Here is a 24,331-nt window from a genome sequence, read left to right on the forward strand (position 1 = left end):
AATTTGGTATTTCATGACTGGTTTAAAGTTTCTTTCATGTGGCCTTTAGTTACTTCTTTTGAAAAATAAACAGGGGAAAAATTTGAAAATAGTGATGATCAGGCTAAAGAAGTGTGTTATAGTTCACATTTTGAATGTAGGTTGCAGCACAGAGCTGGAGAGGTGAAATCCTGCTGTCCCTTTCTGCACTCTCAGGCTGCAACATGGGTTCTCCTAACGTTAGAGTTTTGCCTGAAACAAATTTGGGGCTAGAACTGTGCCATGAACTTGAAAAGCAAAACTGCTAGTCAAGACTTCATTGGACCTGATGCAAACTGAAAGGTCTGCCTAGAGGCAAGGGAGCTTCTATGGTCTTGAGAGCTCTTAGGCATGAGACTGATTACCCAGACAGGCTTGTTCTCCTAGTATGTGTTAAGTTTGAGATTTTGTTCTAACTTTTTTTTTTAAAGTTAAATCCTTGTTCCTCTTATATAATTAAAAAAAAAATACAGTGACATCTTCCACATTATTCTTCAACTAAAATTAAAGTCTTATAGAAAGCAAAAGGAACAGGAATGATTTCTTTCCAAGTGAAAAAGATATTCTGTAGAAACATGGTTTTAGACCTATACTGAGTGGATGATAAATCTTACAGACCTCTTCTATCTTAGTAGTGAGTAGACAGCTTTAGAAACTTGTAGAACTTTACATTGATTAACAAAATGCTACATGACAGGTAACCATAAGAATCATATTTCTTATTTATGTAAAGCCAGAAAAATTCCAATTGAGAGAGTAGTTTGTTGCTCCAAAGACAAACCTAACTTTGGCAAAAAGAATATCAAGGACTAGTTTAGTCTCAAGCACATAGAGAAACAAGGTTTACTTATGTAGGATCTCAAGTGAAATTACTGTGTAAGAGAGAGTGAGAAGTATTGTAGAGAGTGGGAATCCAGCATTGTAGTGGATTATGTGTCTGACTGCAAACAACTGAGAACTGTTCATGACATGTGATATACTTGTTGCTCTTTGAAAGAGAGAAAGCATCACTATGATAATGTCCAATTCACCTCTGTATTATGCTAAGTATAGTTGCATGTATGTACTAAAGAGATTAAATAATCTGGAAAAGAAAAAGAGGATGGGATAGTGGAGGTGCAAATCTGTTGTCATTCTCAGGACTATGTATCTATTTCATGTTTTTTTATCAAGACAATTTGTATTCATTAGATAAGATTTTTAAAAATTATAAAGAAACTCTGGAAATTGTTTCTTTTTTTTACCATTTTAGATGTAAGTTTGACTAATTCATTATTTTTATTTTCAGCAAACCTAGAATTAGAACAGGGTTTTCAGAAAACTGTCTTCTCACGCTTGAGAAAAAACGAGGAATGCAGTTTTCTCTTAAGTAATCTGAAAGTATATGTTCTGTTTGTGACAAGTATTTGTAATAAAAGGTGAAGTGCAGATACTGTGGAGTTCACCTCGATGTAGGTGGAACTTCTCTTTGGATCTTGTCTACAAGGTTGAGTGCCAAGAGGTATCAGCGCTAGCCTTGATTCACCTAACAATTAGAAGTCTGTAAGGAACTATTTGAAGACAGAATCTCAAAGTGGAAAAAAAGTTGTAGGATGAATACAAGTCTTTGCAGATACTTCAAAGTACAGTGGATTGTTTGAGATGTGACCTCTGGGTCATGCACAACATGGCAATCTTAGTGCTGCAGTCACGTGAAAACTATCCAGTAAAGCCCTGTGCTTTCAGATGCTGGCATTCTTTTGCAGACAGATTTGTCCAGGCAGAAGATGTATTTATGCAAAATTAAATGCAGTTTGTTTCTTGTGTTTTCCTTGAATAAATTATATATAGGGTGGTGAAGCATTTGGTGGTGTCTAGTGGTGCTGGGGTTTTTTAGGTTGGCTGGGTTTTCTTCTCTTTTGAGAAGCTAGGAAAAAAGTGATTAACATGAAAGCAACCTACTTTACCACTCTATCACCGCTTTTTAGAAAAAAATTCTAGCTTCCATGAGAACAGTAGTCCCTCCGCTTCCATCTGTGTTTTGAATTCTTCACTGTAGTTGCAATGATGGCTATTCCTTGCCTGGGGTGTTTGTTTTTGAAGCCAAGCCGATGTTGTTTCTTGGTTATTTCCTGCATAAAGTTTTAGCAGCTTGGCATTGGATTCCCAACTTAGACTAACTTTGGATTTCAGTAGCTGGTGGAGAAGTGACATTTATTTTTTTGAAGTATGAAAAATGTATTTTACATTTGAACTGGTTAAGGTAGAGGGGGAGATGAACTGAGTCTGGAAATCCTTTCTGACAGTTTGAGACAGGAAGGAAGAGGAGGAGATATACTGAGCTGTACTTCAGAGAAACAAACAGATCAAATGGCACAACCAGTCCTTGCTGAAGCTTATAAATATCCTCCAACTGGAAAGAGTGTTTCCCATTTGTGTTTAGCAGACTTGTATTAATGGCGTTTATGTTGATGAAACTTATCTCTCTGCAGGGATGATGGTATTAAAAAAGACATTAGAAATTAGTGTTTATTACTGCATTTTGGGATTTTCACTCTTAAAGGGTTAGAGAAAAGTCAATTCTAACAGTGGACCAGGGAATTTCAGGCTAACGAAACTTCTTTCATATCAAGGAAACTGATGAATCAGAACTCTATAATTTCATTTAAATCACTCAGTGATGATATGATGGACATCGACCAACGTGTCTTTTTTGAAAGAGAATAAGCTTTGCTGATCTCTGCATTCTCTAAGTATGTTTTCTGTAAAGGAAGGTAAAACAGAGCCAGATAGCCTAATTCACTTGAGTATCAGTGCCTTCGTCAAAGTTCTTTGCTGTTAGGAAACCAGAATTTTCCTTTAGTGAAGTAATTGTACGTTTAAATCTGTGCAGCATAGCCATAAATGTTTCCCTGAATGTTGGACTGGACATGGGCATTAAAAAATTAAAATTAAAAGGGCTTTACAAATGAAGTCTCGTCACCCATCTAGGGGCCAGTTCTTGTCAATATTGTCACTAATGGCTTGGATGGGGAAGGACAGAGCAAGCTTGCAGTGTTCACAGATGGTGCCAAGTGCCTACTGCAATTTTGAAGGATGTGATTAGAATTCAGAACATTCCTGATGAACTGCAGAAGTGAAGCGATGTGAAGATGATGAAACTGAATATAAACTGCATAGTACTACCATGGAGAAGGGAAAATAAATGCACAGATATAAAGTAGAGAAGAACTGGCGGGGTATCAGTGAAAAGTCTGTAGAGAAATGGTTGGAATAGTGATGTAACATCAGCAAAATCAGCGTTCACAATGTTGGACCCACTAGTCCTGCTCAGTACTTGTGAGAGTCCAACTTGTGCGTCATGTCCAGTTCTGGGCTCTCTGTTTCAAAAATAACATAATCAACTGAGAGCAAAAACAATTAGAGATTTAGACAGTGAAAACTTGAAGGGTTTAATTTATTTAACCTGGAATAGATAAGACAGGGATATACAGCTTTCTAGAAGTAAATTTACAAAATATGTGCATATTTACTAATTTAGATGAAAAAAGATTTAATCAAAGTATGAAGGAAAACTTCATAGTTTATCACTGGCCTGATGTCTGGTGATTTAACAGAACCAGAATTTACCAGAAATTTTTGAAAATGTTTTAGAAAAATGAAAAAAATGCAGCTACGCACAGTCTAACTCACTGTACCTTGCAGAAGAAAATAAATATGTTGAAATCTCTTCTGTTACTGCCCTTTTCAAATCAGAGTGTAAGGAAAAGGGCAAGGTACTGGATCTGAAAACAGACAAGACACAGAATGTAGGAATATGTGATAGTCTTTTACCAAGTCAAAAATAAATTATAGAGCTTGCAGAACATTTACTATTGATCTAGGACAGTGAGTTGGCAAACCTTCCACAGGAAGTGGAATATAAAATTGGTAAAGGCTGGAACAGATTATAGGGCATCTCATGAGGGTTTTAACCTCCACAGTTAAGTTAATTGACAGTGCAATAGTAGATTAAAGTTATCATTTATAATTATGGGCTAATGCACACTCCAAGGCATAATTTTAACCACTTCCTCTCTGTAACTCTAACCATTGTCCCATGCTTGGTGTTCAGTAGGGATAACCAGATAAAAAAAGAAAGAAATGTTATTATGTACGTGAGTGGTTTGAATTACAATACTGAATGCCACCATATAATCCAGTGGTGCAGCCTCAGCTAAAATATCATGTTTAGTTTTTTTCACTCTCAAGAAATAAGCAAAAGTGAATGAAAGTTGTTATAGGCATAGAAACATTCTTCTGACCGGAGTGATTGACCGTAATCTTCTTAAGTGAAAAAAATTAAATCAGAGTAGATGTGATAAAGGAGTACAAAGTAATGAACATCTTGAAAGAAAGAGCAAAACAAGCTGGATATTTCTTTTCAAACTTTCTCTTAACACAAGAACAAAGACAAACCTAAGTCTTTCTGTTTTTTTGTAGATATACAACCATCAGTTTGAGTTCAGCATAACTATTGCAGAGATATTGATCTTTCCTTCTTAATCTTTCTTCTTCAGATTCCCATCTCAAATGGCACACGCTGGTGCATGGATACCAATGGTATCCAGCCAAATAGCTGGATACTTTCTGTAGCCTGGCCATGACCTTTGACTTGAATTTCAGTACGCACCTTTGTATCTGAATGTTGTGTGACTCTTCTCATCTGTTCCCATGCAAGAATTCCCAGAATACCTTTTTTTCCCCTACAGATTTTCATCATTCTGCATCTTAATGCCCTGTCTGGCATCCACAAGTGTGGTCTTACCTTGTTCATAGCAGTTCAGAAAGTTGCAGCTGGGATTAAGCCTTTGAACCTTTCACCCCCTTTGACTCTTTCTATCAGTTCCCGCTCTCAGTTGCATCATATGCTCTGTTGTTTTGGCTTCAAGACCTCCTAAGATTTACTATCTGCATAATTTTTCTTGTGCTAGCAAAATGCTGACTTCTATTCTTCAGTAAAACAGTGGTGATATCTTTTGCCTTCACTCTGTTACCTTTTAGCGTTTTCAAGTGAATTTTGTTTGTGAAGATTTTCACCAGTGCTGCAGTGTTGATAGGGTTGTCCATGAGTATTTGTAAAGCTGCCCTTCAAACTTCTTGAGGTTCTCCTTTAATACCAAAGCCTAGACAGAAATGAGGAGTGATGGAAATTCTTGGATTCTGTCACTATAAATGATATTCTCTTACCATTTCCTCACATGCTCCTCTTCATCTTCTGTCTGTATCTACTTGTCTTTTTTTTTAGATCTTTATGGTTAGCCTGAGTAGCTTTTGAGCTCCTCTTCTGCATTGTTGGCCCGGTGTCTGTCACTCAGAAGACCCTCCATGACTCACTTGGTGCTCCAGAGCACAGATACAAAAATGACTGCACGTCCTTTTTCACAGTGGAGCTGGGAGATCAATAGTTGTAGGTTATCACTCTGATCAAACTTTTGGGGGGTCTGGAAATGGTGTGTTTATGTTGCATAGTAAGAATGCCTAGAGCCGAGTTATTCCTAAATAGAAAGGGCAAAAGATAAATCTTGTTTTTCAGGGAATGAATTGACCAACTGATAGGAAGAAGTGCACCTTATGAGAAGGACATCTGTCGTTTTCTTACTGCACAGTGTTTTTCAATGTTATCTGAAACAAAGATTAGTGAGAACTTCAACTGAAATACATTGCAGGAGGGCCCAACTCTAAATCCCGCTTTTCCGTCTTCTGGAATTCAAAAAGGACTTTGCTTGGAGTTAAACCTGATCATGATTAGCAGGAGTTTTGGGACAGGACCTTAATACTTGGCCATAAAGAATCAGATAATTTCATTATACTGTGAAGCAAAATTGCATTTTAAAATGTCAAAAATAGACATGAAATGAAATTGCTACTTATAGTGCTACATTAAGCACCTGGTTCTGGTTACTTTTAGAAATGTGTTACTGGATCAGGTGGATCATCGATCTGATCAGTCATGGAAGTTTGTGTATTCCTGTAAGAAAAAACTGTTGTTGTTCCAGAGAATTATTTTTAAGTATTGGAAGGGTTTAAAAACATGACATATGGAGGTTGAGATGAGGAAGCTAGTTCTTGCCTTGCTTTGAAGGCAGTCTGCTGTCTTGCCTAATAAGCTTTTAATACTGGAATGGTTAAATTGGGAAACTGGCCAAGAACAAATGGAAGAGAATGTAACATTCCTGTTTGTAGGGCTGGTGGTTCGTTGTGCACTGGGACTGAAGAGCCCCAATAGCCCAGCTGTTACCTCTCATTGATTAAAGTGATATTAGGTTAAAAGTGACCTTTATTAACTGTTTTATTTTATCCCAAGCCATAATTCTGCAAACAGTTGTAACATTTTTCAGTCTGATGTCTTCCCTGCTATTTTCTGTTTCTTAGTGAAAGACAATTTTCAAATACTTTGTATTGTAAAGCAACAAACTGTAGAAGATAAATGTACCTGAGGAGATCTTGGTACCTTAGCATTTTAACTGATTAAAATATGTCGGAAGATTATCTGTCCTGTGTTAGGTGTGTAGTAACATAATGCTACCCAGAAGACATAAAGTGTGTGCCTGCTCTCCTTTTCTCCCTCTCACTTTCTTGTTTTTTTGGATTAGTATTAAATTCCCCCAGTTGTATTTAGTAATGCTTTTGATTCTTTTGTGCTTTGGGACTGAAAAGTCATCATAACTGGTGCCTAATCTGCAGCTTTGATTTGGGTTCTTAGTGTAATCACATTTTAAACATACACTGACCCTGTTTGAAGGGTCCTTAGAAAGTTGGTTTTTCACTACAGATTTGGATTTTAAAGTCAAAAAGAATTATTGGAAGCTGCTGAAATGGCTCTCTAATTAGTTTGTCTTTTCCTTAGCCTTATCTACCCACAAAGGAAAAGATACATCCCATTTCAGTCATGGAACTGGCTTAAAGCCTGAAACAGATCCCAGGCTGAGCATTGAGCTTCCACTCTTCTGTTGCTTGGGGATTGCCTTTATGCTTTTTGTTTCTATTTTGGTTCAGGTAAAATTTGAAAGGAAAGTGTCCCTAGGAGAAGTGATATGTGTATTGCCTACACTGGGGCAAGGGAGGCCAAGTCACTGGATTTGTAGATTAGTGCTGCCACTGGCAACTTGCTTATCCTCTGCCTCAATTCCTGCATCTGGGAAGTGGAGCTAACATCCTGCTTTGCAGACATAAATGAAAGATGCCTGTTCCTCAAGGCACTTTGAATTTTTTTGGTGAGGCATCTGTCTGTCTACAATGTTGACAATAAGCCCTTTGGTTAAGCCTTTTGGGTGTTGCAGGCATGGCCAATCTGTTTGGAGCAACAAAGTGCTCTGTTGCTCTGGTGAGTGAAAGTGAACTCAGAAATACAATGTAGAGGAAAATCTTGGTAGGTTTATCACAGTTAGTTATTAAAGAAACCTTGCATTAAAGGCCTTTTATCCAAAATACGTTCCTACTTTTTTCTGTCATTAAAGGAGCCTATCTCCTCTCTACAGAAAATACATGTCTTAGTGACTTCAGTAGAGAAACAGCCCAGAAAGCTGAATATTTGAGTCCCCCTTTCTTTCTCTAAAACATGGATTTTGCTTACAGCTCATAAAACTGCTGAAGACAAAATTTTGTAAGAAGCAGATCTCCACAGTACCCCAGAACCTTATAATTAATTTTAATTAGATACTCGTGGGCTGTGAGTGCCTTTGTGAGTGGCCCATTCTTGACTGAGAAAGTGCAAAATGGACATCTGTCAGGCAAAGCAGCTTTCTCATACATTCCTCATAGCTTTTTCTCTGGCTTTCTCATACATTCCTCATAGCTTTTTCCCTGCAAGTGGCAGTGACCATTTGTCTGCCAGTGCCCTTTCTTCACATTTGTTGTTTTCTGGTGAAGCAGATGACTCATATATTGTCTCTGAATTTTGAGAATGAGAAAATGTTTATGCTCTGTCACATAATATTTATTAATTTCCTGAATGATTCCCAGTTAGTCACTTAATCTCTTTATAAACTGGCCATTCATCTCTGAAATCAAGACAGTAGGCTCAGTGCCTCAGTGCAACCTGTGTGAAAGCATTTGAGCTGCTCAGCCTTTCCAGCAGGGTGGACAAAAAAAAAATACATCTCTGGTTTCTCTCTCTTACATGGTCTTGCATCTCCTGGGCAAACCCGCCCAAGTCCCTTTGCTACTGTAATTATTATTTTTTTACCATGAAAAAATGGTGATTTTTTTTCCTGAGTTCACAGGAGTGTTATAAGGAACCTTTCACCAGTGCTCAGGAGCCATGGTGGAACAGTGGGACAGGAACTACACCTGCCTCCACATGTTTCTATGTTCTGTGAGCCCAAAGAGCTGCATGGACTGAGTGTGTACCAAAATCTCTGGTGTTCCCTTGAGTAGTTTGAAGATTTTTGGAAGAAATATGCACTGGTTTGTGTAGGGAAGGATTTTCTATATAAACCTTAATGTAAAAATATAGTAGCAGATACTTCAGGGACAGGTTTTTTCATTTTCATTTGTAAATACAGTTTTTGAAAGCCCTCCAACTATCCATTGCATTTATTGAGAACTCCCACTGACCTTTTAATATAGTAGGAAGCTCACCAATCCTATGCCACAGGTATTAGCAGACTGTGTCTTGAGCATGCTATAACCTTGGTACTAGCTTTGTTTTGTTCTCATCTCCTAAATTTATATAGTGCTAAATATCCTGCAATTTAAAGGCTAGTTAATAAAAGGATTTAATGACCAGGAGTCAGATCCTGCTGTTGTCATTCGTTACTGGGTATTCTTCTATGGTTAATTCTGTTCTGAATAAATGCCCAGAAATTTCTAGCTTCTCACAAAGTGTACTAGAGAACAGGCATTTACATTCTATAAAAACAGTGATTCTGTGAATTTGACTCACACAGAGTACTGTGCTTGGCTGACATAATCTTCAGAATGGCCTGATCTTGTAAGCACAGGCAAATCTAAAATACACATTCAGTGGAAAATCAGTGGTTCTTGTTCTGCGAAGTTTAGTGTTTTGTTTTACAACATCGTTCAGTCTTTGAGCATGCATTCTAGAGAGAATAAAGCAAGCAGTATGATCAGCAATAGCACATTTGTGAGCTATAAACTTAGAAGGAGTAGGTTATTTTGCACTAATGTGTTTTTCCCGTAGAAGACATGAACTCTTATGCTGGTTTATTGGCAATATTTGTTATCATCCTGCATTGTTTCTGGCTTAAAGTAGGACCTACAATCCGGTGAACACTGTATAAAAAAAAGACAACCTATGCTCTGACTTGATTACTGATTAAGCATTGGTATTACCAATGGATCTTCATTAAAAATAAGAATCTTGATCTTGCAGCAACTGGGTATTTTGCAGTTGATCTGAGGCAAGCAGAGGCTTCAATAATTTCCTTGTTTTGGTAAAAATTCTTTTCAACAGCTGCATGGAATTTAGTTGTTTGAAATGATGAGCATGTCACTTCATACAGAACATAGGGTATGTGAATTCAGCTCTGCTCTCTGCTTCCTTTCACAGCACTACACCAACACTGGTTTTTCAGTTTGAAAATAAGCAGTGTATACCTTTTAGTTGTAAATTCTGCTTTTAAAATTGAATACTGTATTTTCCGTCTTTCTTCAGGGCTTGCTGGAAAGATTATAAAAGCCATCCTCAAGGGAGGATTTCAGATCTCAGCTTTGCAGATGGTAGGTTTCCTTTTGTGTTTGTTTTTATGATAAACAGAAGTTAGAGAAGTGCTCTATGCACTGCACAGGTGTCTTCCTGCAGTATAAAACCGTTGTGCAGATTAGCAGTGTTTTGGGATCAGCACTGTCCTTGTGATATTTGTGTTTTATTATTTAGTTGATCAGCTGGTCTGTTGGTATTTGCTCGGTGACCTTGAGCCAAGACACTTTTCCTCTCTCCATCTGAGTCCCTATAGTTAGATGGGGGGATAAGGATATCTGTCTCTTCTGGAGCGATTTGAGATACCTTTACAAAATATACTAGCTAAAATTAATGAAACTATTGTTAATATCCTTCCTTAATTTTTTAAAATATATTTTTAGTATGGATTATGGGAATGCTTTTAAAGATACTGTAAGGACTTTGACACCCTGAACACCCTCAGCAGTTAAAGGAATTTGGCACAGAGATTGTTCCCAAGAGTAGTCCAGTAAGTCCTGCCTTTCAATTTTTGCAAAAATTTCAGGATCTGAAATTCTCCTATCACTCAAATCCCCATTACAAATAAAGAATAACCCCTTTCCTTTACTAGCCAACAAAAAGATGTTGCATGTCTTAGTGGGATAAGCGTACACTAAGCTGTCTACTTACATTTCAGATGGAAGAAGATATTGTGTGCTGTGTTATCTGTGGCATCATTGACTAAGTTTTTGACAAACTCCCTATTGCAGCAGTAAAGCCATTCCTTTTACCTAGTAATAATTAAAAGAGAATTCTGAATATTTGCTGATTAATAAGGGGTGTCTGTCTCTTGTTGTTGTTGTTGTTGTTTAATGCAGCCTGGCTAAAATTTTGGTTTTCTTAGTTCAACATGGAGCGTCCAAATGCGGAAGAATTTTATGAGATTTACAAAGGTGTTGTCCCTGAATACCTGGTAAGTTTAAGAAGAATCTGTTTGAAAACAGAGTATGCTTAAATGAGGAAATTATCACATTTTTTGTTGCTTGGGATTGTGATTTGACTTATTTTATGAATAAGGTATTTATTAGTTCTACTTTATTCTCAAATAAATTAGTGAATCTTGAAAATGGGGCTATGTATGTCATCACAAAGGAGAGCCTTTCATGAAAATTGTTCAGCCACGGAGTTTGTAAAATCTGTCACATCTGCATCTTTGTTTGATTTGATATTACAGTCATGGTGTGGACCAGAATATATATTTATTATTTTATTTACAGTGAGGCTGCTGTATTTGAGGCTTTCCTAATGACACTTTGACCTGTTCTTTGATTTATTGTTCTGACTGTTGTAGATCTTCAGAAAACTTAAGAAGTTTAAGATATGCTGTAATCCCAGTGGACATCTAAGACTCTCTATAGTGTTATGCCTTGTTACACGGTCACATAAAATTTTCTGACTGCAAATAGAACAATGGGAATACAGGGAAATGAGCTTGTATTTCTGTATCACTTTCTGTCAGAGGATTTCGGTTCATTTTACTCATAGGAATTTTTACTTTACTACTACCATGCTATATGTACTATGCAAATTATCCTCAATTTTTAAATGGTTAAATTATTAAAGATTTTCTACATATTTACTAATGTTACTCCAGACAATTACTGATATTACTCTGATAATGAAATTTTTCTTTTTTTTCCCGTCCTTTATTGTTCAGTCTAACTTACTTCAACAGAGTTTGTAGGTTTCAAGTGGGTTAGGAGTACTGTTAGTTCACTCTCAGATTGGGGAATACCCTTAAGGTCTCCTCTTATAACATTATTTTTGACGAGAGGGAGATTGCACAGGCATACTTGTAGATATGTGGCAGAATTAAAATATGGAAATGTCTGAAATTATTTCAGGGCCTGAAGAGTCCCATGCTACTGCAAAAGTCTCTGCTTTGAAACAAGTTGGAAATTCTCTACCATATTCTGCAGCTCTTTTATACAATCTCTGACCCTCTAACATGTTGCAAATGTTAGTTATATAATTTAATTGGAGAGTTACTCAGAAGGGAAAGTGACATTTAGACAGGGTAAGTCAATAAATAAGATATGTTTTAGGGGATTTCAAGAAAAGTGAGAAGCTAGGGCTCCATCCTGCAAGCTGTATGTGCTGAATTGACTCAGCTGAAGAGAACTTCCAGAGAAGGCACACATGGGAACAGCAACGGATATTGCCAGTGCAGGCCAAATAGGAAGAAGTATGTTGCAAAATAGGATATTGAAGAAAGAATATGACCTTATATATGTGACTCAGAACCATCTGTTTTGATCTAAATTTTATTAATCATTCCAAAATAACTGCACAGAAGATACTGGCATCCAGAAATCCTTTTAAAAAACTCTACTCCCATTTCCTCTAGTTACCTCTTGTCAGTCAGATAGATAAAGGCTTGATATTGTATTTAAAGTATTTCTTTGTGAAAAGAGAAAGCTGTACAACTGCCCAAAATGTTTGCTTTGTTGGTCTCCCCTGCATGGGATTTTGCATACTATTGATTACTTATTGTGCTGTTTTGCTTTGTATTTCCTGCTGTAATCAGAATAAAAAATGGGGTAAAAAGAAGTGAGATTATTTTAGGTCAGCTCAGAATTCACTTTGTTAATCACAAATGCTTGAGCCTGATTCATCTCCAGGAATGGTTTTGCCTGATCACAGGCCATGCTGTATGACAAATAAACTATTTGCTAAAGAAAATTTGATTTAGCTGTAACTGGGAGCCTTACCAGAGAAGCAGTGTCTGCTATTTAAATTCAACTCTGAACTTCATGAGGCTGTGTAAGCTAGACCAGGTCTGTCTGACATAGTACATAGTACCACCTGCCTTTGTGCTGGTAACTTTGGTCACGTTCGCTGTTGCTGGTGGGATGTCAGTGCTGATACAGAAACAACAGAAAAAGGAGAAAGAAGAATAACCACAGTTTGCAGAGAGGAGTTGCAGAATTGATTCAACTAAAGTTAAAAGCCTGTTTTTTCTCCACTGTCCAGTTATTTAAAAGATGGAATTCAGTGAAATTGTGCTGAGTAATGACTTTGCGACAATTTACTGTTTCTTAACAGAATTAAATTTGTTGCTCTTTGACCTGTTCTTAACAGAGGATCTATTGGTGATAACAGGTTTTTGAATTAAAATATTTATTCATGTTGTAGAGCATGAAATTAGTCTGCACTCCTTTCATGTCCTCGCTGGAATATTTCTACCTAGATTTCCTAGGCTCAGGCTGATGATAGAGGCACTTGACTAAAATTCAGAGTGGGAAGATTAGACACGTTCTCAGCATGGAATCTGCTATAGGGATAGAAACTTTTTGGAACAGTGTTGCTTGACTTGGAGTGTTTGTGTATTTAGTTTCTGTCACAAAAAAAGGCAGAGAAGGACTTAGTCTTTCTTTTCCTACTGCTCTTCTGTCCACTCTGTATGCTATTATTCTTTGCCATGGCTTATCCTTGACGTGCCTGTGGCTGGTGGACATGATTGCAATACCTTGCTTGTCCTTACTCATCCTCCCTTATTTTCTTTTGTGTTTTCTCCTTTCCTCTTTCCTCATTGGTTTTGATTCCTTTAGTTGTCCTAATTTGTTTAAAACTTGTCTGCCCAGATTTCTAGACAAGTATGCAATTATAAGGGCATGATTTAAAAAAGGAAGTCAGACTAGAACATCAAAATAGATTCTTTCTGCTTGTGAAACCTATACCTCTAATTAACAAACTCCAAATTGGCACTAATGCCCAGAGTTAATTTAAGCTTATGAAAAGTAAGACCCATCTTCATCACCCACGTGGAACTCATGATGTCTCTTTACTCTCCACAAGGCTCCAGGGAAACAGATTATTTCAGTGTAGCCAAGACTGTGGTAATAGTACACCCCAAGAATGTTGCCAGATCAAGGACCCTTTCCCTAGCAAGTTGTGCCACAGGCACAGGTTCTGTTGGCTTGTGTTTTGGCTTCTGTAGTAATAGGTGAGAAAAAGACTGTGAGAACCAAAAGTCCGGGAGACATTTTAGTGGCTTAAAGCCATCGGACGGGTGTATATTTGGAAACAAATATAGGGTATGTACTGTGCTTCCTGTAGGGAGCACTGCAAAGTACATTGCTGCCTGTGGAACTGGCTAAATATAGTGTGATTTTTCAGGCTTAAAACCCAGCAAAGTGCATTCCATTGATTCAGTCTAGTTTGACAAGTTATGGTGCACTGCCATGAAATCCAGGTCCAGATCAAAGTATTGTGAATACTGTTATATCCTGTTGAAGCTGAATATCTGGTTTTTCTCAATTTCCACCTTCTAAACCAAATAGCAAAATGTAAAATATTTCTTTTGTTGTGAATACTAATGGTATCTTTGTTTTGTGTCTTTGCTTTCCCAAGTGCACCAATTTTTTTTTAAGTGTTCCTATCCTGTAAATTTAGACTTTGTTTTAGGCAGGAATCCAACCCTTGCTAATACCCAAAGAAGCTCAGCTTTGTTTCTGTCTTTCTTCTCTTCCAGGAGATGGTTTCAGAGTTGTGTTCAGGGCCTTGCATAGCAATGGAGATTACACCATCCGAGCCTCCAAAAGTGTTCAGAGACTTCTGTGGTCCTTCTGATCCTGTAAGTACTTTCTTGAGTGATAAAGAAAGCTTAAAAATGTTATGCTATGTGAATTAAAATGTCAAAGTATGGTATGGCTGCGACATACTTGCTGCATTCATTAGAAACGTGAGTATTATCTTATTATGGAGGTCAAACACTACTCTTAGTGGACCAATTTGAAAATCTTTTAGCAACACTTCTGATCTTACCTAAACCAGATGATAAAATACTGTGATGATATTTAGGTGAAAGGAAAGCTAGCTAAGCAAAAATCTCTGTTAAATATTCACAAACACTCTAACACAAGGCTTCAGAGCCCTGGAACAAACCATTATTGCTTGTAGATGCCAGTGTAATCAAATGTTAGTCCACTGCAGTCTATGGCATTTCTCCTGGGATGAAACTCTGAAAGGAGAATTGGTTCCTTTCATTTTCTGAAGGAAGCAAACAAAAAAAGGGTGTCAAAGTTCTTATACCTGTTTGCTTCTAGCTTTTATTTTTCATTTCTTGAGGTGAGTAGTTGGATATGTGTGATACTGTGTGCAGTTTGGAGACAAGCATAGGTGCTGTCTCAAAAAGTTTGTAGATTTTTGTTGAACAGGCTACTATATCACACAAGAACCATGAGGTGAAATATCAAGATGAAACCAATGAGGTCAAGTTTTGTATGTTTTTCTGGTTACGATGTTTTAGTTGTAGACTGAGGGGATTTACCAGTTTTCACGGAAAAAAAATCACACAGATGAGTGTTTGAAGGGAGAACAAGTTATTCAGCATATATTTTTCTTCAGATCCAGAGTTTCCATTACAGAAAGCACAAGTTAAAGGCATTATCCAGCCCTTTTTTCCCCTCTTCTATTTGGTAACATTCAAATGTTTCTCTGCTGGTTTAGCGTCTTGTAAGCAGAGCATAAGCCATTTATCTTTTAACTGCAGGATGCTAGTAGTAATGTACACAATGTGGTAGTTTCAGTTTTGTTTCAAATTTCGTGTGTAAGGTTTCTGGTCTTTAAAACTTTCAAAGATGCAGTCATTTTATTTGGGCCTATTGTACCCTTTTCATGTGTCTGCTTGTTTAATGCCTGATACGTTATTTTGGTTATGAAAGACAAGTGTATCTATACAAGGGGAATTACACTATTTTTCCTTACTACTCACATGGAAGGCTGTCATAGCCATACAGCATGTGTGTATGGAACCGTTGATGAGCTGAGGAATCTGAGGGATGTATAACCTGATGGCTCCTCTGGGCAGCAGAGGAAAACAGCAGAGGGACCTAATTTCCTGTCTCCCAGATCTCTTTTTAGTGACCTACTGATGCTGTTTGTGTTTCCCTTTTAATGGCTAACTGTGTGACTTGGGAAGTGAAAATGAGTTTTGGACACTGGTTTCATAGCAGTTACATTAGTGGCATGTTTGGAAGACAGGCAGCTGTGTTATATATTTCTATCTACTATTTTATGTAAGAACTGCAAATTAGTTGATTCTCCAAGCACTTAAACCATATGTACAGTAAGTACAACTGCTTTCAAGGTTGATCGTTGCCTGAAATTTATCTGTCTCTTCAGATAGGGAAGTTGAAGCTTGTCCTTGAGGAAGAAGGGGCTAGGGTGTCTCAGTGGCTTTTGTCATTCCCAACTGGAATTGTCACAGAAGCTCACAACTGCAGTTTGTGGTTAAAATATTTGTCTCAAATACCAACAGCAGAAGCCATATCAGCAGTTTCATTATCCAGCAGGTTATATACAGACCATGAAGATAAAGTGGACTTGATATTCTAGTGGTTAAACTACATCTAAGTGTCATGCAAATAGTGCATTATCATTGAGAGACCTCAGTCTCTCTGTAACTTGTTTGATTGTTTATATATGCTGGATCCTGATGTGTATGCAGTCTGTTTATAAACACAGGTATAGTTCACTACAAAAATGTACCTGTTTGACTCACTTGGCTTCTGTTAAAGAGTACCCTATTTGGCAAGTAGTGCCATTGACATCACTGTCAATGACATTACTCTCAAGGCAAGGTGATGTTTGAAATGAGCAAAGGTGTTGGAACTTGACTTATATAATTAATCTCTCCAAATCACATGTGCTGTTAATTATATCATAGATACATAACAAATGTAATAATTACTTTATGGCAAGTCAGATATCTAAACTAGGTATGAATGTTAGCAGCCCTTTCAGTCCGTTTTTGGTTTTGCAGGGTGTATAGGGCTGTAGAAAGAGTTAGAATTCTTCTATTTTGAGGATTATGTTTTAATAAGATAGCCATTTATACCAAGTGTACAATGCTAAAAATGAAGTGGAACTTTGGGCTATTTTCTATAACAGGGTAATATTTTTTTAGCACTGCAGGTCAGTAAAGCTCTCTGCCAAAAATATCCTTCATTATAAACCAGCTTATAAATACTATATTAAAACCTCCTCTGTGGTAGTAGGGAGGACAAATAACCAAAAATCTGGTTTGAGCCTCTTTGTAGTAGTGTAGGAATGGCCTATCAAATCAGGAAAGCAGGCAGTGGGATAAAGATACGTCTCTCTAAGGAGCTGTGCTGGGTGTGCTCACTCTCCAAATTACTGTGACCTGATTGAAGGGCTGTGTCACAGATTGCAGGCTTGTGGAACATTTATCCCTGGTAGGTAGTATATGCACTAGGATATGTGCTTTTCTGCAGATCTTGCTTCTGCTTGCGTTCTTCTGCTACATTGGCTCTTTCCTGCTGAGGGGTTGACTGTCTCACTGCGCTCCTGTTGAACTGTCAGCATCTTCAGTTGTACTTGTCTTAGGCTCCTGGAGTGCAGCTCCTTCTTTTGTGTCATTGGTGGTCTCTTCTGAGGCCTTTCCTGTAGTCTTTCAGATTAGTTGTGATGCTTGTTCTTGTCTTTGAGTGCAGCCTCTGGCTTAGCTGTTCTCACAGCCAGGTCCCAGACTGCCTGTGTGACTTGCTCTTGGTGTCTGTGCCTTGTTCTCCTCTGTCCTGAACTTCTGTGGCTAATATGTGGGCCTTAGGCATGGAAGGCTCTCTCACATTTACTATAATAAACCAGTATTTACTCTTCAGTTATTGTTGCAGCACCCCTATAAAAGGCCAGCAATCATACTGATGCCCATCTTGAAAAGGTTTCTTTGCAAGGTTAATAAGTGCTGTTTAAAAAAAAAGATCTCGGAATTTTACTCAAGGCTGTAGCTTTTCAAGGAGGGGAGGCACCCATAGGCTCTGCTGTGCATCCGAAGCTATGAGGTTTGATATTGACATCCTATGAGCAGCTGAGGACTTTTATTTACATATTTAAATTTAAAATAGGAATGGGATTGCTGAAATGAGTGTGAGTTCCATGCTTTTCATGGTGTATCTGAATCATTTAAGCCCTTTTTAAAAATACACCATTGAATCTTGTTATGTGTGATGTTAAATTACGAGTCTTGTGCTGGGTGTATTTCACTCTGTTTCTACTGGTGCAGTTCTGACATCAAGAGAAAAAAATTGCACCTGTGGTAAAGAAGTAACTGCTCTAGAAAGCTGAGAAGGGGACTTAAAAAGTTAATTAAATAGGATTAATACAGAACACAAATTGAATTTTCAGTATGCAGTATCACTTAGAAATGAGAGTGAGTAACTGCAGTAAAAATTCAACAGAAATGAAGCTGTATTTCTTCTTCATTGTAAAGAAAGGAAGTGCTTGGAGGGGTAGGGGTAAATGTAGCACAGTGTGCATTATCAAGAAAGTGGTTTTGTTTAAGTGCAGTAAAAAAAAAAAAAGCAACGTGCATTTGATTTGATCTGCATTGATTTGACTTTCTTTAATATGGACCAGGATGCAAAGTCTGTAATGCAAAACCTTGGGACAGGGTGATGGTGGCCAGGAAATCGTGTCACTGCTTGAGCTTGCATTGATATTTGTATATTTTTGGCCTCTGGAGCACTGGGAGGCTTTTTGTTAACACTTTGGTCTGAAGCTAGAGCTTCAGTTTTCACATCATCTTCATGCAGCTTCTGCCTTGAAATAGCTGCTGGTAAAATTTTTGTCGAGATGGAATCGTTGAGATGGTTACTTAGTATTTGTAAGACCATTGTAAAATGCTGTAGAAATTAGGTATATTGCATTTATTTTTTCTTTTGAGCTTTCTTCATACACAAATTAAAAAGTTGGTTAGAACATGCAATTTCAGGAGTCTTCATCAGCTACATATTCCTGACTGATTGCATAACTTTTAGTATTCTTAAAAGCTTTTAGTTGGGATTGGCAGTACATTAAACGTGACTCAAGTACCTTCTGTTGTGAGATATTATTAAAGTGTGAGATATTATTAAAGTGATGGGATGTGCTGCAATATTTCTGCATCCAGTGGGCTGAAAAGGGATTTTCATACACTTGCTTTAAATCCTGGCTTGCATTCTTTTTACATTGGGGATTTGCATTTTATGGGTAACAGTGTATTACCAGTCTTTTTTACTTTTGCATCAAAGAGCTGAAAGGGAGATTAGATGATTTAAAACGAAACAGTGAACTGAAAGAGCTGGAGTCTGCTTTAGCTCCATTCCTGACCTCACTGTGTGACCTTGGACAGAAAGTTCAATATGTTTCTGCCTCAGTTAATCACATCAGTTAAATAGGGATAACAGTATGAGCCAAAGAGCACTGTTCCTGTAAGATTTTTGTTTGTATAGACCTCCTGTGAATCTCTAACACTGAAAAACTTCTATATGCGAGGCCAAAAATGTTCATTCCTAGAACTACTTAGCAGCATGACATTTTAACATTATATCACGTAGAGAATAGTTCAGTGGAAGATATAAAGGAATATAAAGATTATTTTTTGAGCTTCAAGTACTCATCTTCTGGTAGTACCTTCACAGTTGTTTTAATGTGGATTCTCCCTATAACCTAGTGAGCCTTGCTAAGAGTGTTGACAATGAAATACATAATGTGTTTCAAGAGAAATAAGATTTTTTTCTATGTAATTCTTTAATGAATAAGATTTTAACATAATTGATTATCTGCTCAGATAGTCTGAGTCATGTAATAAAAATAAAAACTTTCATTCAGATCCAGACCATTATCAGCTAGGGTAGCAAACAGACCGATCAATACCAGTTATAATATCCTGCTGTCTAAGCCAGCAATGGGGAAGGCATGACTGAATTGCTTAGATGTTATTTAGGGTCAATCATCTGACTCTGTCCTTTCAGTTTTTAATTTCCACATCAGCCTCTACAAGTCTAGTGAAAAAGTGTTCTAGACAGTGCCAAGGCCTCTTAGTTGGGAGAAATAGTAATTTTTGCCTGAAGGGGTGTCTGTGGAGGTAGATTCTTCCCTCTAGTGCAGCCCATTTTTTTTGAGCTGATGCTACTGATTCATAAAGCCCGAAGTCTCTATGGGTTCAGGACTTCTGTCTTGTTCCACGTCAGCCCTCTGGGCACAGGCAGGGGATCTAGAAGATAGGAAGCGTTAAGATAACTGTGCTCTAATGACCCACAGCTGTAGTGTGACTGCACCTGTGAGTTGTCACCACTGGTTTAGAATGTAAATATGTTGGTGTACAATTTGTAATTTACCTCCAAAAGTGTTATAGCTTCTTGCCTGCATCTGTGTGGATGCCAAACACCATACCTGTCTCAGTGAGTTGCTTTCCCTGGTTTAAAATGAATGGAGTCTGTGCTAGCTGCACCAGAAATGTGACTGATACAGAAACATCATATTTTTCTTCCTCTCAAACCTGTGTGTAGCCCTGGGAGCAGCTGAGAGTCAACTATCCAAGAATTAATTTTTACAGGCAGGAATTCAGTAGGTTCTCCTGATGTTTCTTTTGTTTCTGAATAGGTGGTGCAGAGGTCTGCCAGCCCTTGACACCCTGCCAATGCTCCCCTGTTTACTTTAACCGTGTGTGTGTGTGTGTGTGTGCTTTGTAGGGGCACATTTACATGAACTGGTTCCTATTTTGATGTGACCTTCTTAGAGCTCTTTCTTCAAGCCACCCTTTGCAGGTTATGGGCAGTCCTTTGATAGGAAAAGGGACTTCAGCCTCAGGAAATGTGTCTTTGTGCGGAGATTAGAACAAAAATCAGAGCAGTAGTGGAGGAACCTTTTGCTGGCAAGTGGCTTGCTTTAAATGTGACTTGTTATTGCCAGAAGGTTGCTGTCATATGATGGCTGTTCAGTGTCATGTGGAGCTGGAGCTTGTAGGCTCGCTTTGATTCTTGATGGGTAGGTGCATGTGTGTTGAAAATTGCTGTTATTAGTGGTGACTGACAGTCTCCATCAGGAGACTAAATACTGACAGAGCCCTCGAGACCAAACTCTGCTTTGAATCCGATGTGATTGAGGCGTGTTGGCAAGGTTACAGTTTGGAAAAAAACCCTTTTATCTGCCACTCCTTGTCTGAGGCTCCAGAGCTACTGAACTTGAACGTGTCAACAATGAAACTTTTGCTGCCTAAATAAATCCTGGATGTGAGGTCACTGGACTTGGATTCAGTGGTCCCAAATTACAGTAATTTGGTAAAGCAGATAGTAAAAGATACTGCATTGTTTGTTACCAGACCCACAGAGGCATAATACTGGAGGAGTCTGCTGCTTTCATCCTCTGGAAAGAAGGTGCTGGTGACCTCTGGGAGAAGGCTGAGAGTACATTTGCATCTAATTTCCAGTTGCTAAAATGCTTTTTGTTTTTTTCTTAGCTGGCTACCAAAGCTCCTCTAGCCTATGTAGGGTTTTTTTTTTTTGTAGTTTCCTCTGCTACCTGACACTCTGATATTTTAGTATCACCTGACAACAAGACACTTTCTTAACTGCAATTTTCGGTCATTTTTAGGAAGTTAACAAGATTTTGTCAAAGATTCTGTATGCCCTCCTGGAAAGTAGCATCAACTTCAGAAGCCTCAGGGCTCCCATCTGCATTCCCATCTTTACCTTATGTCAGTCTGCCTCTGGCTTTGAACTGATTCTTCCTGGGTACCTCTTGCCTGATTCCAGGCTGGAATAATTTATCCTATTTTAGCAAGAGGAGTGAAGCTTAACATGAGCCCAGAGACTGAAGGAGAGCAGGAATGTACCACAAGCATTTACAGCACTGGTTACTGATCTTCCTTGACTTGCTGTGCTACCAGAGAGACCTCCTAGCTGCTCTCCAAAATGGCTAATGTGCCAGGGTATCCTGGAGCTAGTGTTTTGGGCCTTTCTCTGCAAAGCATCACAGGACTAGCCGTTTTTGTAAGAGTTTAAGTCACAATTAGAATATTTACTTTTTAAGAAAACTCAGGTTTTTGGTCAAGGCCTTTGTACCGCTGAGCTCTGCAGACATATGAAGACATGTAACCTAATCTGAAGTCACAACGACTAATTGTATCTATAGGTAGGTGGGAAAGAAGACTGAAAGACTGGCTTAGAGATCATGAAGACTCCCTTTGCACTCAGACTGAGTGCATCCCAAAGTAGTAGGTGGGTGTCATTAAGAAGTGATATTTTAAGCATCTGTGATGAACACAAGATTCTTATACATGCTCTGAGTTACATAAATTTGTCTATTCAGCCTTGAGGAAGTGAGGTTTTTCTGATTGCACAGGGCTTTGGTTATAGCTGTCCCATCTGCAGGTCTGGTTTTGCAAAATGAATGCTTCCACATCCTGTTTGGATTGCATCTTCCTGGGTTTGTTCTCTCCAAGCTTTGAATACATGCTGTGCATTAGAGTGGTGTCACAGATTTAGTATCTCATATCGATGGATCGTATTTTATTTGAAAAGTGACCACACAAAGCTTTAGAAGTGCTTACCTAGTTTCTTTTGGCATTTGCTTGGTTTGTTTTTTAAATAATACTAGCTAATACATTTTAAAATACCATTTCTTTATTGTATCTCTGCCAGCATATCTTAGATGGATTGAGAAGAAGAGTTTTGTTTCTCACTGCTGTAGAAAAATAGGTAGGCTTCTAACATATCAGCTGATCATGTGATACCAGCCTGGTATAGACAAATACACAATGTAATTTTACACTGCTTGGCTGATCAAAGGTAATCCACAGGGTTCTCTCTAGGGCATCTTTCTCACAGCTACACTGGGTTAAAAATGTGATTTACCTTGCCTATGGGAGGGTTTTAATACTTTTAAAATATAAGAGTACACCCTCTCTTGTGAAAACAGTCTTTGTCAGCAATACAAAGAGCTGGTCATCAGAATTGTTAGGTTGTAGTCTCCTCCTGCAGTCAGAAGATGTCTACTTTCCTTAGTGATTCCCTGTCTTTTTGTTTTACTAGGGGTTTTTTTTCTCCTTCCTACTTCCTTTGGACTGCTCTATTTAAGCTTCTGCAGTAGCTGCTGAGGTTTCTGAGAACAGATTCATTAGTATATTCAGTCCAAAAGGGCACTAGGTAAGAGCCTTTTTGAGACCATGATGGTTCTGGGTTAATTTCAGTGTACATGGTTGTTTTCTTTGCTTGCCTTGTGTTCTGCTTGGTTACAGCAGACAGCAGATCACTCTGTTACCTTGGACAGCAGTATTTTTGAATATGTAAAGTCCTAGAAAAGAAGCATTTGGGAAAAAAAATTGCTTTATAGGCTCAGTTCTTCCTTGGGAAAAGGGAGCAGTGTTTCCAGACAATATGGGAAGTTCTGAGGTCACTCTGTCTGGGAAAGAAAATTATACTGTTGCTGCACTAAACAATATTTTCTCCTTCTTTAGTTTCTTAGCATTCTGGTCACAGTGACCTTGTGTGTTTGTTGAATCTTTGATTTGAATAGATTAAGAGCATTTGCTTACATGCCTGACTCAGGTTTTTGTTGACTGTAGATATCCTTGTCCTTCACTCAAATTTGTCCTGACTTCTGTTTGGAACATACTGGTTATGTAGTGCTGTTACATATACTTCAAGTTATGAAGTAATATGAATAATATTTCAGTTTAAAAATATTAGTCAAGTAATAAAGGTAGAACTTTAAAGGTGAACAGGCTTTTTCTAGAGCTCTGTAGATAGCAATTAGCAAGAGTCACTGCACAAAGGTGCTTGATGAAAATGTGCAATAGAGAAAGTTATAAAGGTGTAGAAAAAGGGCAGTAGGACATTTTTCCATATAACCATGATGATGTCATGATCTTGAGTATCCTGAAGTTGACTGTAACTGTCCCAAAAGGTTTCATGTTTTTCAGCCAGTAGGTTATGAATAGTCAATTCTTGGAAGTGCGTGACTTTTTTTCTTTTATTCTTATCCCAGAGGACTGCTTATTCAGGCTCTGCTTGGTTAATAACATGGTGGTAGAGCTAATAATAACCAAACAGAAAAGGAGCTGCAGAGCACAGTGTGTCTTATATACGCTTGATGATAAATTGATATACAAGAGAGATTGATCTGAGGGGAATTGAACGTTGCTGGAAGGAGATCTATCAGTTTCTCAAACTGGTTTGCCCTAAGAGGGATCAGTTGGCTTTCTAGGTAGCATAGGTGGTATCCTTGTACTGTACATTGCAACAGGGTGTGTATGAACTGAAATTCCCTAGGTGCTTTGCATGCCATTGTAGTAATGCAAGAAATACATGCTGTGGCCAGAGTGTATCTGCAGTTATTTTCTGCAGATATTAGTTAAAGCTTCAAAGTGGATGAAAACAAATGCTGTGGCCTCAGCCTTCCCTTCTGTAACAAAAAGAAGTAGACTGGTTTTACATTTATGACGATGATGGGTATTATTATTATTGTTGTTGTTCTTGTTGTTACTGTTATTATTATAAATCCTTCCCTCTGCAATTGCTGACAGCCATGAGAACAACTACAGCAATAGTTTTCATTCTGTATCACTGGTGTCATTGCCTGGGGATAGAACTGTTAGCTAAACAAAGGCATTTTAAAAGCTGGATATAAAATGATTAATTCAAATTCTGAGAAGCTGCTAAATAACTTGGGGTGCGGCTTGCTGTTCTGTTTGATTCAGGCTGACATTCTCTGTTCCACTGCAGGGCCACCTGAGCTGAATTTTTATCAGCTTCTTTCACTTACAGTATGATAGACTGCATCCAATGGGATGCACGTGGGACTTCCCTCAGATACTCCTAGTAAGAA

The 24,331-nt window shown here is 38.1% G+C and overlaps 1 protein-coding gene across 2 annotated transcripts in view; it reads left to right on the forward strand.

Moving 5' to 3' along the window:
- The window catches only part of NME7 (NME/NM23 family member 7), a 92,614-nt gene that overhangs the window by 43,528 nt on the left and 24,755 nt on the right, over positions 1-24,331 (forward strand). For both annotated transcript variants that reach the window (XM_027727567.2, XM_039388451.1), the window contains exons 8-10: positions 9,656-9,720; positions 10,566-10,634; positions 14,196-14,297. In XM_027727567.2, the coding sequence (XP_027583368.1) occupies positions 9,656-9,720; positions 10,566-10,634; positions 14,196-14,297 (236 nt within the window). The remainder of the gene's footprint in view (positions 1-9,655; positions 9,721-10,565; positions 10,635-14,195; positions 14,298-24,331) is intronic.

The sequence above is a fragment of the Pipra filicauda genome, unplaced genomic scaffold (genome assembly GCF_003945595.2).
Source record: "Pipra filicauda isolate LSUMZ 115617 unplaced genomic scaffold, ASM394559v2 scaffold64_size3178608_pilon, whole genome shotgun sequence".
NCBI classification, from domain to species: domain Eukaryota; kingdom Metazoa; phylum Chordata; class Aves; order Passeriformes; family Pipridae; genus Pipra; species Pipra filicauda.